Source organism: Stenella coeruleoalba, assembly GCF_951394435.1.
Source record: "Stenella coeruleoalba genome assembly, chromosome: 13".
In the NCBI taxonomy this organism is placed as follows: Eukaryota; Metazoa; Chordata; class Mammalia; order Artiodactyla; family Delphinidae; genus Stenella; species Stenella coeruleoalba.
This window is the reverse complement of record NC_137159.1, coordinates 69084051-69099502: the sequence shown is the minus strand read 5'-3', so window position 1 is coordinate 69099502 and position 15452 is coordinate 69084051. Positions and strand designations below refer to the sequence as shown.

General features: G+C 55.6%; 1 protein-coding gene across 5 annotated transcripts; it reads right to left on the bottom strand.

Moving 5' to 3' along the window:
* Window positions 1-2746: 2746 nt before the first annotated feature.
* On the bottom strand, window positions 2747-15189 carry SLC30A3 (solute carrier family 30 member 3). 5 transcript variants are annotated; one of them, XM_079941120.1, is made up of 9 exons: window positions 15127-15189; window positions 14330-14456; window positions 9475-9656; window positions 8751-8897; window positions 8500-8653; window positions 7715-7913; window positions 7366-7471; window positions 6991-7125; window positions 2747-6103 (listed from the first exon to the last, which is right to left on the bottom strand). In XM_079941120.1, exons 3-9 carry the CDS (start codon window positions 9602-9604, stop codon window positions 5955-5957), a joined length of 1020 nt encoding a protein of 339 aa, XP_079797246.1. In that variant the 5' UTR covers window positions 9605-9656; window positions 14330-14456; window positions 15127-15189; the 3' UTR covers window positions 2747-5954. The 5 variants fall into 5 exon arrangements, with proteins under 5 accessions (XP_079797246.1, XP_079797245.1, XP_079797242.1 ...); XM_079941119.1 differs by lacking the exon at window positions 15127-15189 and adding an exon at window positions 14675-14803; XM_079941116.1 differs by lacking the exons at window positions 14330-14456; window positions 15127-15189 and adding an exon at window positions 13105-13347.
* Window positions 15190-15452: the final 263 nt, after the last annotated feature.

Here is a 15452-nt window from a genome sequence, read left to right as displayed (position 1 = left end):
CTGCTAAGTGCCAGGCTGCGAGCTTGGTGCTGGGGAGGCAAACATGAGGAAAGCAGCGCCTTCCCTCAGGGGCCATAAGCAACCTGCAGGGCAACCTCACCCACTTGCTGTGCCTCCCAGAGGTCTTGTGTGACTGGGTCCTGATGTGAACCCTGCTCTGGTGCAGCAGGTGGGCGAGGTGGACCAGAGCCGGGAGGTGAGCTCTGGGCAGACTCCACGGTCAGGGAAAAGGCAAGTTTGCTGTTGTAACGTCTGAAACCTGTGTATTTTGGTAAGCTTTAGCTGTCTTTTAGTTCCTGGATTCGGTTCCCTTTTGTTTCTCCCTAGGCTTTTTGTCTACCGTCCTTTGAAAATTTATAGCCTATCTTGGTTGAGCCAAAGGGAACGAGAGAATGGAAATGGATGTTCAGACTGTTTGGGTCAGAGAGAAAGTCAGGCAGTAAACCCTGCCACCAGGTGCCATGGGCACAGCACCAAACAGGATAGGAAAACTCAAAAGGGGTGCACCTGGAGACCCTCCTACGCAGAGCTTTCCTGTTCTATTCTGGGAAGATTTTAAGAATGGAAACTATTCTGTATCAGGAGCCTGCAGCCTTCCCTAGGATCATAGCTCTAGGCTAGGATGGGGGAGGCTGTGGATGGCTGCACTTTTCTTCTCTCCAGTAATGAGGCTTCTACTTAGGAATTGACCATAAAATCTTCTAGAAATGTAATAGGGAAGAACAAATCTGACTCCACATTGGAGCTAGCTTTTTTAAAATTTGTTTTGTTTTATTTGTTGTTGTTGCTTTTACTTTTAACCTTTGTAGGCTATTAGGTTTGCTACAAGTTAAGAATGTTGCCTACAGCCTGAAATATACAGGAGAGCCCCAGAGCTCTGACCTTTAAAGGTATAACACTTTTCCATTCATATAGAGATTAAAAAGTTGCAGAACAGAGAATAACATTTGTCTTGTTGGAGGTTTGTGGGAACATTGTGACCAGACCTACCTAAACAGCTGCAAGAACAAAGCATTCAGGCACCAAAAAGTTTGCAGCAAACAACCACACCTCCTCTCCGTTTAGTATAAAAGAAGCCTGAGGGACTTCCCTGGTGACCCAGTGGTTAAGAATCCGCCTTCCAGTACAGAGAGTTTGATCCCTGGTCAGGGAACTAAGATCCCATATCCTGCATGCCGCGAAGTGCAGCCAAATAAGTAAAGAAAGAAAGAAGAAAGCCTGATTTCTAACTCCGTTAAGATGGTTCTTTGGGACACCAGTCCACCATCTTCTCAGTATGCTGGCTTTCCAAATAAAGTCACTATTCCTTGACCCAACAACTCATCTCTTGATTTTATTGGCCTGTTGTGCAGTGAGCAGTATCAGCTTGGTAACAGAGGGAGTGGGATTTCTGGCTCAGGAGGAGAGGCTGGGAACAGCTCATGAGCGGGCTGTGATGTGCCCTTCCCCGGGTGGCTACCACGGCCTCTGCATTGGTGCTCGGTACAGAGGGTCAGCCCAGACAGGAGGAAACCTGCCCTCTGAGTGAGCGTCGCCCAGGCCTGGGGCTGCTTCCGGGGGCTTCAGGATGCTGTAGCCAGAGAGCAGCAGAGGGAGGGTGGGGAATGGGGCGCAGGAGTGGGGTGCAGGCTCTGGCAACCTCCCCACGCTCCCCACCCACTTTCTCTCATCAGTCCTGGCAACAGGGCCTACTTTGTGGGATCATTTGTGATCGTGGCTGCACGTGCAGCCTCAGGCTCTGCCCCACAGGCACCTGGGAACTGCCCAGCACCCTTTGGAAGGTGTTGACCAGGTGCTGATGGGATGGCCAGGGGGCTCAGAGCAGGGACAGGGAGGCCCAGGGAACTCAGAGTTGGGGAGGAAGAGTCCTTCTAGTATAAAAGAAACTCTAGGGAATTCCCTACCAGTCCAGTGGTGAGGACTTTCATAGCCAGGGCCCAGGCTCAATCCCTGGTAAGGGAACTAAGATCCCACAAGCCAAGTAACCAGGCCAATCAGTCAGTCAATCAATCAATAAACTCCCTAAGTACAGTTCTCCACAGAGGTGGGGGAATCTGCCAGGAATAGGGGCAGGGGTCTTCCCAGCCTGACTCAGGGTCCTGTGATTCCCTCCAGTCTTCCAGCTGCCTGGGCTGCTACCAAGGCACAGGCCTCATGGGGGCGCTGCTCCCCCTCTGATAGCATGGCTCAAGGCAGCCAGGATGGGCCCACCGCTTAGGGAAGTCCCCGAAGGGGCGGCAGAGTCACTGGAGGGAGAACACCGCTTTATCACCCTGAGCTTGCTCTTGACCACAGACAGGCTGCTACCCTGGTCTGCCGGGTCCTCAGCCCTCGCCCCTCAAACAGGAAAGCACGGCCCCCCACCCATGACCAGCTGACCCAGCGGCCCCCCAGGTGAGCAGCTCCCTGAGGAGGGCAGGGCCTGCCCAGCTGCCCAGCTTTTCCCCTTCAGCACCTGCCCTGTCTCTGCAGCACGAGGCCCTCCAATCCACAGCCTCCCATTCTGGCTTTTCCGTCTGACTCCTTGGTCTCTCTCAAGCACTCCTACAACTGCACTGAGCCCTCCCTCCTGTCCACCTCATCTTCCTCTGGCTTTCCCTTTTTTCTGGTACATCTCCACCTCGGGAGCAGCCCTCTCCCCTCTCCTCCCCTGGTTAACCAGCTGTGTAAAGAGCTGCCAGGGCTGGGCTGATGGATGGGCCCTTCCCCCGCTCTGCTCTTCCTCAGGCCTCCCCTTGTCCCCACGCCTCCCTTCTGGCCCTTTCTCCTCACCTCTGCCTCCACCACTCATTTTTACCATCAAGGAAGGACACCAAGGGGAAAGGGCCTTCTGGATAAGCCAGTGGAGAGGTGGGTCAGGGAGATAATAGGGGTGTGCAGGCAGCTCCTGCAGATAAGGCTTTCCTGGGCTCCCTGGGGAATGCCCTATGAATGGGCGAGAATGCTCCCGATCCTTCTGTACTTCCCTGTCCCTGACAGAGCAACGCCTGGAGTGGGGTGGAAAAGCAGGGTGGTGTTGAAAAGGGCTGGGGACTTAGTGCAGCCAGAACTGAATTTGGATCTCAACTCTGACGGTTATTAGCTGCATGATCTGGGGCAGGTAAGCCTCAGTTTCTCCATCTGTAAAGCACAGATAATACTGTCTGCCTCACAGCGCCTGGCACCAAGTGTAAGCTCAATAAATGTTGGTTCCTGTCCCTGCTGTCAGGGTGCTGGGTCACCCTTTTCCCTGAAATCCCTCATAGATTCCACCCAAAAGGTAACCCTTTCCTACATGCCCTCTATATACCAGGCACACTTGTACCCACAACGTCATGTAACCCCTCTGTTTATAATTAGGAAAGCTGGAATGCACAGGGGTTACCAGTGACCAGAGTATTAGCAGAGGGCCGAGGCAGAACCAAGGAGCCTGAGCGCAGAGCCCTAGGATGGGCTAGCCAGCAGCAGCAGGTTGCTGGGAAGGAGCCGAGAAGAGTTTTGCTGAGAAACTCAACTGTGCAAGCGCCTCCCAGGGCCTGGGTGGCAGTGAGAGCCCAGGCTCTGCACCTGACCCTGTCACTTGCTGGGTGACCTTGGGGAAGTCCTTTTCCCTCTCTGAGGCTCGGCTTCCTCTTCATTTTGCAGGGGTATGGGACAGAGATGGACTGCATGCGTTGTGAGGTCTCTTCCTGCCCTGAACGTTCTGTTCCCTCTCCTGCAAAGGGATCCAGCCTTGTGCATGTAGGGCAGGGCTGCAGCTTAAGGCTGTTCATAGAGTAAAAATCTAGTCCTCGTTTTCCCCACTCTCTATTTCCTCACTCTTCCCCACCCCCATCCTGTCACTTGGGGCCTGTAATCAATGAGTCGTAAAACGAGAAAGTAGCAAGAACTAGCAAAGCATGGACAGCAGCTGGGGCAGCCTTGGTGCCCAGTGTGAGGGACTGCTAGCCCTTTGCCTGCGCCCAGCCTCCCGTGCTAGACTCAGGCCAGCAGCGACTCACCCATCCTGGTCGAGGGGCCCCCAGCTGAAGATCAGAATGGGAAGGGCTATTTTCAACCGGTCCAAAGACCACACCGTAAAACAAGTAATGAAATCTACGTGTATTAACGTGGAAAGACGCACCCAGGATGTATGGCTGAATCATAAAAGCAGGTTACATGTTATCACCTATAATGTAATCCTCTTATGTTATTACGAAGAACTCTTTGTACATACAAGAAAATATGGGCAGAGAGACTGTGAATAGCAGTTCTCTCTGGGAGTAACAGTATAGGGGAATCATTCACTTTCTACTTTATACACTTTCCTTTGATAGGTTTTTATTTATTTATTTTTATTTTTGGCCACACTGCACAGCTTGTGGGATCTTAGTTCCCCAGCCAGGGATCGAACCCATGCCCCTGGCAGTGGAAGCACAGAGTCCTAACCACTGGACTGCCAGGGAATTCCCTCCTTTGATAGGTTTTTAAAGCGAACATATATTGCCTTTATAATTTAAAAAAATCAACACAATAATAAAGATATTTCCATTTTGGGGGAGAAGCCTTGCAGAAATATGCATGAGCTAATGAAAATGCTCCGGGTCTTTGCTTCAGGCTGGAGTTATATCAACCTAGGATGGGAAGGCCGGTGGACTCCTGCACTATATCCAAAACAAAAGCACAAAGGGCTTGTTTTTTTAAGAGAAAATGAACAATCCCTTAAAGAGATTTGTAAGGTCAAATCTGTCCAAATATATGATTCAACGTATATGAGGCAAAGGGAGGATAATTGTAAAACAGGTCCTTGGTGTCCACAGCTCAAACCTGGACTTGGGGTTGGCTGCTGTGAGGCAGGGCTGGGGCAGTCGGGACGGAGGGCTGCTCCCCAGCACCTCACACAGCTTGAGAACAAAGCCAAATCAGCACCGTGGTCCAACCCCTCTCTCCCAAATGGCTGCAGCTTCCCGCCAACGAGCCCAAGGCCACCCTGGCCTGTGGGAGCCTTTCAGAATGACTCCAGTATCCCTCAGCTCTTTGCCATCCAGCTTTCTCCTATAACCAATCCCAGAACGAATGGGCATCTCCCTGAGCCAAGGACCCAGGCTCGAGCACACTGCCAAGTAGGGGAAGGCAGTAAAGGGACTGGCGGGTTTCAGCCTACATCAGAATGGATATTTGAGGGTGGAGAGGATGGAGAGGGTGGGAAGGGGGTAGGGGGGCTGTGCAAGGTCACTCTGGCTGAGGGATTCTATCCGTTCCCAGGTGACCGGTTCTGTGTCCCCCTCCTGAGGAGTCAGCACAGGGGCTGAAAGGTGCAGTTAGATACAAGTTTATTGGCAGAGCTGCGGCGGAGTCCTCCCTCTCTCTGGGAGAGCCGAGGGCACAGCACCAACAGAGGGATGGCCAGACAGACCCCCAAACAGACACATGGATGGTGCAGACTCATAGAGACCATAGCACAGCCACACAGGCACAGAGACACACAGGCCACAGCACCAAGACACACACACACACACACACACAAAACCATAAGGCTAGAACACACGGACAACGTGCAGGCTTTGGGGCTCCTGCATAGACAGAGAGAGAGCCACATGGGGAGGGGACCCCTGCTGACCTCCCCCAGGCTTAGGCACACCAACAGCACAAAGACAGGCAGATCCTCCAGCCAGCCAGCCAGCCAGCCAGCCTGCCACACAGACAAATGAACTGCACGGAAAGGAGGCTGGGGGCTCCCCCGAGCACGGGGAGCAGGGACCACAGGACTTCTACACACCCCGACTGCCCTGACTTCCCTGTTCAGCCTGACCCTGGCTCCACTCCCCACACACACTTTGGTCTTGCCCACTGGGGCTGGGGGGTTGGCAGGTGGAAGCGGGCAGAGAGGAAGGGTACGGACCCAGCTCCGTCCCTTCTCCGTGAGCAGGGAGGCAGTTGCTGAGAGTCCAGGGCTGAGCCTGGGCCTGGCAGTGGGGTGAGGGTGCGGCCGTGGCTCAGGCTTGGGGGGGCTCCCTGCAGCGCAGGCACTGGGCCATCTCAGGCTGGTACTGCTCGACCTGCAGGGTAGAGCTGGAGAATCCAAACCGGGAGCGGAGCCGGGATGTGGCTTCAGCCAGGACGGCTTCAGAGTCAGCCGTGGAGTCTGCGGGGGAGTGATAAGAGGCAGCAGGTTTCCAGGGGAATTGGGAACCAGCCAGGGGCCCAGATAAGGATGGGTGAAGGGGACCCAGGGGTTTGCATGGCATGAAAGCCAAGATTGAATGGGAAGCTTTATTTTCTCTATATATTGTATGAACAGTGTAAAACTGTCAAAAAGATCAGACAGACTCATCCCTAATCGACTAGGCTAACACACTAGACCGTCATTTTTCTATTCTCTTCTGCTCTTTGAGTATCAGTATACAGCTGTGTATTTCAGCAGCCATGCCACCCGCTTTTCCACGACATTCCAGATGTTAAATATTCTGTTCTCATTGTCCCTCTAGAGTTACCATCAAATATCCTACAAAGTATAATATTTTTGGCATCCAAATTGCATGTCTCTGATTGCTTCTTGCATCTGGAAGAAACTCAAAAATTCTTTGTCAGCTTGTGAGTCACCATATATATTTTAAATAGTTGAACCATAATGTAGCTAAAATTTTATATTCCGCTTTCTCTCTTAGCATTATATCATAAACATTTTCCCTAGTTGCCCTACAGTCTTCATAATCATCAATTTTTAAAAGTTACATGATACTCCACTGAGTGGAGGAGCCGTAATTTACCTAACTGTGCCCCATCACGAGACCTGTAGGTACCAGTGACCTTTTAAAGGGTTGCTGGTTCCCAGTACTACTTCAGAGAGAGTGAAACCTCCCCGAGAGAGAGAGAGAGAGAGAGAGAAAGAGAGAAGGAGAGAGAGATACAAAAGACAGAGAGATGGAAACATTCGCAGTTAATTCAGACCATCTTTCTATGTTTGGATGGTGGTACGGGAAGGGAGAAATGTTTCTGGAAAGTAACTGGCTGGGGTCAGTGTGGACTCACCAATCGCCAGGTGTGCGGAGGCAACATGGTAAGTAAGTGTAAGGGACCACAGGTGCAGCTCGTGGGTTGCCCGAACTCCTGGCACTGACAACAGGGTATCCCGCACAGGTTCAAACCCCACACTTCGGGGGGTACCTGCAAGCAACACCCACCATGCCTTATTGCCAGGGTCACTCCCGCCCAGAGGCCAGGACCCCACCTCCCCCATCCTGTACCACTCACCCTGTTGATCCCCACAGTTTACCCCATCCCTGAACCCTCCTTCCACCAATAGGCCTTCTCCCCACACTTTCTCCAGAGAAAACAGAGGCGCCTAGTCCTGGGGTGAGGTCAGAAAGGGCCCCGGGGGGTGGGGAGCAGTGGCGTCTGACTCACCTTCCATGAGGACGCGGAGAACATCTCGGAGGGTGGGAGCGGTGGATCCAAGGGCACAGATGGAGAAGAGAAAGGTGCTGATGGGGTCAGCTGCCTTGTACTGAGGCTGTAGAGAAAGAGAGCTCTAAGCCTGGGAATCAGGGACCTTTCAGAGGAAGACCTAGGGGCCTCCTGGACATACAGGACCTGAGAGGCCCCTGAGAACCCTGCTGGGGTGAAAGGACTATAACCCTGGGCCAGGAGTCCTGGGGAGCTGGGAGATGGAGTGGGGTGGGTGGGGGTCCAGGGAAGGAGGGGCTGGGGGGTGGAATTGGGGGAGGAAGGCTGGGCAGGCTTGCACAGATGGTACCTTGAAGTAGATGAGGATGGAGGCGGCCAGCACCCCAAGGCTCTGCAGAAGGTCCCCCAGCACGTGCACAAAGGCCGCCCGGACGCTGGTGTTCCCCAGGGGCAGGGGCTCCCCGGGCCCCTCCTCCAGCGGTGCATACTCTGCCCCCCTGGACCCGTGGCTGTGGTGGGGCCCGGCCTGGTGCAGCACAAAGGCCATTCTGAGGGGGAAGCAGAGCAGCTCAGCCCAGGTGACCTGCTTCCAGGCTCCTCTGCCCACTTCCACACCTCCTCCTCTCACCTCCCCAGGAGCCCTCTCTCCATCTATTTTCTCCCTATTTTCCCAGTCCCAGGAAAGAGACAATACGGTCCAAGAGAGACAAGTAATGCAGCCTGGGGGCAAGAATACGTGGTGCCAGAGGCGTGGATTCAGATCCTGGCCCTGCTACTAAAGTAGCTATGTGCCCTGGGCAAGTCCCCTGGTCACCTCTTGGGGTCTATCTGATTAACTGTATACCAGAAGCGATACTACCTACCTCATGGGGTGGTTGTGAGCTTTAAATGAGACAGTGCTGATGACAGCCCCCAGCAGGGTGGCCAGTACACAGCAGGCCTTTAACAAAGGTCTTTTGACTCTGAATTTTAGGTCTCTACCCCAGCCCCTTCTCAGGCATCCCTAGAGCAGAGAGATGAGAACAGCATGTGCGTGCTGCGAGTCTGTCCGGGAGAGGAGAGCCTGCTCTCCCATCCTGGAGGAGGAGCGCTCGCCCTGAATCCCACAGGTGCCTGCTCCACACTGGAACGTACAGCAGATTGGCACAGACTGCGACGCTGGCGGTCAGCAGCATGGCACCCCCCTCGATGTGGTAGTCGCTGTGCAGCAGGCGGATGAAGGCCAGGTACAGGAGGATGCCAGTGACCATCCAGAGGGAGACCACAGAGGCCAAAGCCCCCAGAGTCTCTGCAGGGGAAGACAAGCTATCAGAGGGCTGCCCAGGACCCTGAGAGGTACCTTCCGGCAAGACTGGGTGGGTCATCAGACCATGCAGGGGCCTTACCTGAGCGGTGCCAGCCAAAGGTCATGGTGCGGGTGGCTGGACGGGTAGAGAGCCAGAGGGAGAAGAGGCTGCCCATCATGCTGCCCACATCTGCCAACAGGTGGGCTGCGTCAGTCATAATGGCCAGGCTGTGCGCCAAATACCCACCTGTAAGGGTAAAGCGATATATGGTCTGGTCCATTTAGAAAATATCATGCGGTGTGTGTAGAGGCATGGAAAAGAGACGGGGGGACACACACCAAAATGTGAACAGCAGTTTTTCTCTGGTAATGGGATTACACGTGGGTTTTTGGGTTTTTTTTCTTTTCACTCATTCACATTTTCACAGTTTTCACAGTTTCACAGTTTTTCTACAATAACATTTTTTTGACCACGCCGCGCAGCTTGTGGGATCTTAGTTCCCCGACCAGGGATTGAACCTGCGCCCTCAGCAGTGAAAGCGCGGAGTCCTAACCACTAGGGAATTCCCCACAATAACGTATTTTAATAAGAAGAAAATAGGGCTTTTACAAGACCAGTTCATACTGATGAGCCAGCCCTGAATTCCCTTGGTGCTGTCCCTCGCCCTCTCCCACTTCCTGAGTCCTGGGCACCCACCTCCCCTGTCCCAGCCATCCCCACCTTCTCTGCATCTCCACCCAGGAACACTCCTGGGACTCCGGGTGGGAAGTGGCTTAGGCAGGCGTCCGGAGGATGGTGTTGGAGGGACTGCTTTCCGACTTACCGACTACTTCCCCGGCCATGAAGACGCAGCACACAGCACAGGCGGCACACAGCTGCCTCTGTGCCTGCAGCCTCTCAGGGGTGAGACCTGGCTGTGGCAGAGGGTCCCTGTGGCAGTGGTGGAAGGACATCTCCACGGGTTTGGGCTCCTCGGGGAGGGGCTCAGAGGGCTCTGTGAAGAGACTGAGGCAGGCAGCCCAGTTCAAGCTGGGGCCTGGTTCAAGGGCTAACCTGCTTCTCACTCCCAGTCCTGGATCCCCCAGACTGGCTTCATCAGATGTCCCACCTCTCTATCCTTTCCCAAGGCCTTGTGGACAGAGGGCCACAGGAGAGATGGGGCTAAATGGACAACTCAGATTCCAGCCTCCCTTTTCCTTTCACGTACAGAGCCATAGAACCTCAGAGCTCACATGGAAAGCACCTTAGAGACGTCTGGTCTACCACTTATTAAAGAATTAGAAGTATGAGGTTCAAAGGGGGAAAGGACTTATGGAGGCCACACAGCTAGTTGGTGGTTGAGCTGAGATTAAACTTCAACCAAATCAATTCATTATGATAGGCACCACGAAGAATACAAGTGGGATAGGATATCCTTTCTGACCTCTGGGAGCCTCTGGTGAACAAGACAAATGTGTACCTAAATACTGTGAGATGTAGCAAAAGGTAGCTATTGCCTTAGAGCAGTTAAAGCACTATCAGGGCTCCGAGGGACATACTGACTCTAATGAGGAAATCAGGGACACAACTGAAGGAGGCCCCTGAGAAGGGCCTGGAAGGATGGGAAGGATTTTGATAAAGAGGAGGTGCACGTGCCCGGCGAAGGCAATAGGAAGGGGAAGTGGTGTGAAAGTGTGGGGTGAGGCTCAGCACATGGTCCTGGCCTTAGTGCCTCCCTGCTGGACCTACCTCCCAGTGCCTCCACTCCCAGGTCCTTCACCTTCCCTCTCCAAGACATTCAGCTAGACGTGGCCCTTTAAGAGGAGAGCAGAATGCTGGGACCCAAAAAGTCTGAAGTTCCTGGCACAGAGAGCTAATGGCCAGATTCCAGAGCTGGGTTGTCATGGGGAGGAGAGAGCGCAGACTGATGTGGCTGGGATTGGTGGCAGGAGGAGTGCTGGGTTTGGAGTCTGCCACATGTTAGCTGGACCTCAGTGTGACCATAAGCACCCAGCAGAGGCCACTTTAACTGCACAGTGCAGTAAGCCTCCCTGGACAAATGAATGGGGCTGGAGGCCTCACCTGGGGATGCCACAGGCTGAGCTCAGGCTAACAGAGTTTTCAGTCCCTTCTGGCTTAATTCTCACCCCCATTACTACCCAACCTGAACCCCAGGGAGAAGAGAACCTTCCACAGCATAAAGGACCTAAATAGAAAAGTACAGTTCTAGAAATACTCGTGGAGGTGTCATAAGAATACCCTTGAGAGAAAATGAAGGCTCCAGATAGAAATGTGATCACAGCAGTAAAGTGGGGAAGGGCGCCTGGGGCCTTCTGGCTGAGGACAGCTCTGCCCAATGGGCGAATTCAGCTGTGAGGGAGATGGGGGCACATTTGGTGCTTCTAGGGAAAATTCAAGTGCTGGCAGGTAGATTAACTTCTTGGAATCCCCTTCCAAGACTTAGAATCTGGGTGTGTATGATTCCAGGTGTGTTTCCAGAGGAGATGGGAGATGAGGGTGGCTTTGAGATCCATCCTTATTCCTCAATGAGACTACCAAGCAGCGTACACGTACTGAAGCTCAATCTAGTGGGAGAGACAGAAGTGTCGCAAATGACTGACCATGCAAGGAGAAGCTGGGGCCAGGAGGGTTATGAACAAAGGACTTTGGAGCACAGGGGAAGGACTGACCAACTCTAAAGGGGATGAGGAGACCTTCACAGAGGAGGAGATGTTTAAGAGAAGACCTAGGTAGAGAAAGGAGCTCCAGACACATGGAATGACAATGACAAGATATGCAGCTTGGAGCTTAAGTGTGAGGAACCAGGGGAAGGACTGAGGAGGAAAGTGATGGGCTCAAAGTAACATAAAGGGAGATACACTGATTGATTTAATCTTTCCTGATCTGTGAGATGGATGACCTTGACGATGGACTAGTCTGGGAGGAAGAGAAGAGAGGAGATGGAGGGGTCCAGTACAGACAAGGCCAGAGGCTCCCTGCGCAGAATCTTAGAGACAGGCAGGCAGGTAGGGAAGAGCCTCTTCCAGAAAATACTGCAGGATTTGGTGACTAATGGTCATATGAGAATGAAAACAAGCTGGGAGTCAAGAGAGGCGGGTCTGAAGAGCAAACAGAGGGTGAGTGGCTTTGAGGAAGTGGGCAAGATGCCTTTCCTGGCCCTGTAAGACACAGCGCGGCCAGGCATCAAGGTAGTCACCCATCAACAGGCTGCTCCCTTTTGTTTTGCATTAACTGGGCACTAAAGAAGCCTCATTTTTGGTGTGTAGGGGTGCGGGGAGCTACCTGCTGTGTGCAGAGAAGGAAAGACAACTTGCTCTCCCTGGCCCTCTGAAACCCCCAACAAACAACAAATAATACTGAGTAGGGTAGAAGGGAGACTGGCCTGAAGCAGAGTCGAAAGGTACATTAAGAGATGCCAGGGCCACAGCTGCCCCCGTCTGCAGTCCTCCGCGGGAGAGATTCCGACGGAAGTCTTCCCTCCCTTCTGCTCATCCACTCCCCCATCCACCCAGGTTTACAGCCCCCATCCAGGGAAAGAGCGAGAAACCCACAGAGGCACCACACCCGAGACAAAGGGAGAGGGGTTGGGAGGGAAAAGGAAACATAGGGAGAGATGAGGGAAGAGAAAAAGCCGGAGACCCTGTCAAATTCCCGAGATAAACGAACGGTGGGCAAACAGACAAAATGGCCAGCGGAGGTGGCCAGGGAGGGCCTGGCGCGGCCGCTTGGAGGGACAAGGCAGTCGGCGGGCGCCGGGCGCGGGAGGCCGGCGGGACGCGGAGGCGGTTCTCCGGCCGCCCCCGGCCCGCTGTCCCGACCGCTCCGAGAGCCTCATTTCACACCTCGCCGCCCCCGGCCCCGTCTGTGCGTAGCCGGGAATACCCCCGCCGCCCAGACCGCACCTGCTCCTTCCTTACCGCCCCCTCGCTTCCCAGCGGCCGCCCGCCCCACAGGAGTCCGGAAGACCCGCTGCGGAGCCCGGGCCCATCGTCGGCCCGGGTGCCCACAGCTGGCCACTCTGGAGGGGACGCCCCGAGCCCGGGAGCGCGGAGGGTAGGGCCGGGGGCCTGGGCGGCGAGGGGCTCCTACGACCCCGGAGCAATGCGTACATCGGGGCACCTGGCGCGGACTCCGGCCAGACGGAGGGGCAGTCGCTCGCGGGGAAGTCTGACGCGGCGGGGGCGGCGGAGGGGTCGGGAAGCTTGGGGGGCGGGCCGAGGAGCAGTTTCCCGGGACCGGGAGAAAGAAGGTAGCCAGGAGGAGGCATGTCGGGCTGTTGAGCGGCGGGAGTCGGGGCTGGCTGGGCGGGCCGGAGGGGACAGAACGCAGCGCCACAAAGCCGAGGGGGTCGCGGTGCGCTGGGCAGGCTGGCCGAGAGAGACAACGAAGTGGACGGAAGGCGGAAGGGTGGCGCCCGCCCCCCCAGCCGAGGGCCGACCCAGGTCAATCCTACCTCTTCAAACGCAGGCCGCCACCAGCGCCGCCGCGGTCTCGGGGGCTCACCAGGCGAGTGGTCTCAGAGCCCCCCGTGGCGGGAGAGGGCTCCATTTCCCCGCGGCCCCGACCGTCTAGGCCGCACCGAGGTAGGGAGAGGCGTGGCCAACCCCGCGCCAAGTCCGAGCGGCCAGTCGACCCCTAGACTCCCCGCAGGGCCTCGGGGCCACCACAGTGAAGGGAACTGCGGCGACTGTGGCGCCGGCAGTCCGAACTGCAGATCCCGCGGCTGCTGGAGCCCCGCCCCGCGTGGGGCGAGCTCCCCAAGCCCCGCCTCCAGGCTCCCCAGCCTCTCCCCCAACGCCGAAGCCCCGCACCCGGAGCCCCGTCCCCGTAGGCATAGCCCTATTTCCCGGTGCCGGAGCCAGGTGGGGCGGTGGGAGCTCTCTGCGCCCCCGCCGGGTTCTAGAGAACGCCTAATCTCCATAGCCCACCCCTAGGCAGACCAGCCCCGCCCCTACCTAAGCCCTGCCTACCAGTTTCCAGCCGAGCTCCTCAAGCCTAGGGACCTTCCAACCAATCTTCAACCAAGGGACACCGCCTCGTGCAGGTCCGCGCCAGGGCATCCCACCCCCTCTCCTCACCACCCGTCACCTCGTGGCCCCAGCCTCCCCACACGAAGGCAGAAACAGGTGTGGAGGAGAGAACCAGAAAGAGAATGTGGGGTAAGCAGTGTGACAAATCCGGGAGAACTCCAGGGACTCTGGCCAGAAACCCCTCTGTGGCGGATGTGGGGTCGGAATTCGCGAGCCAAGTCTGCTGCCAAGCACTGTACCGCTCATTATTATTTATGTTTATAGAGACATGGGGCGGACAAAAAGCTTCCAGCTCTCCTTCAATCCATTATTATCCCTATTTTTCGGACGAGTAACAGTCCCAGAGGAAGAAGTGTCCGGGGTCATGCGACCAGTGAATAAAGGACTGGGACTGGAACCCCATCCTCTCTCCCTCCCCGGTTCAGGACGCCACAAGGCGACTGGAGAGAGCACACAGCCGCAGTTTTGTCACTTAGAGGCTGGGGCAGCCGAAAGGAAGAGCGCTCCACTTCTCTGGGGTCACAAGCCCCAGGTTCATGGAGGGAGGCTGCGGTCAGCTTGTCCTTACCTCCAAACCTGTAGCACCTTCCCGGGCATTACTTCATCTTGCCTCATTTTAACTAAAGCCCAGGGGAAGGAGTGACTTACAGCAAAGTCTGTGGCTGAGCCTGGAGTCGAAGCTTCAAATGCTCAATGTTCTGTGCCCCTCACATCTGCCACCAGTGTACAATGAAAAGCGGTGGTGACTGGATTGTGCACTCCAAGCTGTGACACTCTGTGAAGAGAAGGATCCGTAGGAGGAGGGGAAAGAGTAAGCATGGATGGGGAAGGTGGAGGGTGAGAGTCGTTAGCTAGCCCAGGCAAGAAACCCATCAAACGCACCCTTCAGAATACCCTGGGCTTCAGAATACCCGTCAGAATGAATTTAGGGTTCTGGTGACAGTCATCTAAGCCCAACATTCTTTTTTTCAGACAATGAGACTCCGTGCGTACTTCTAAAAACAAAAAAAAAACTGGAGGACGTGCCAGCTAGAGTGGTTGGAAGTGATGGGGTTAACCTGGGAGAGCTTCGCGGAGGAGGTGAGGCTTGAACGGATTAGGCAAGCTGGGCGGCGGGCTGGCTGTTCCGGCGGGGAGAGTGCGGCTTGTGCCAAGGTTTGCGGGCGGCGTGTGCTAAGCGATCGTACTGCGCCGGGAGCGCTGCTGCACGGAAGAACGAAAGGGTCTGCGCGCGCCCTCGGCGCCGCCTCCACCCACGCCCTGCACGGGGCCCGCGCCAGCCTGTTCTCCACACTCTTCCCGCAAGACCCAGCCCATAGTCCACGCGGAGCAAGGGAGCGAGGGTGGGGGTGGCTTTCGTCCCCCAACCTCCCCTAGAGGCATGGGGCCTCAGCTCCCTCCGTGGGTTATAGCAAGGCGAGAGGGGAAGCCACCAGCAAGGTCACCTTGTTGGTCCGCGTCAGAGCTGGGGTGGAATTCATGTCCCGCTCGCCTATGTCAGGGCCCCGGGCACGTCCCGCCTGGCGCCGTCGGTTTTCGAAGCTCCGTCCGCACTGGGCCTGGGGCATTGCCAATTCTGAGAGCCTTGGAGCTGGGACGTGAGGGCCACTGCTCACTCCAGGGCTCAGATGCGGTAGCCTCGCCCAAAGTGGAGCGGGGCGGGCGAGCTCGAAAATGGGCAGAAACCGCGGGACCCTATGCGGGACGGGGTGTGGGGGGCGGGCTTCTAGGAACGCCTCGGCCAATGACGACAGCAGGGGGACGTGGTAAT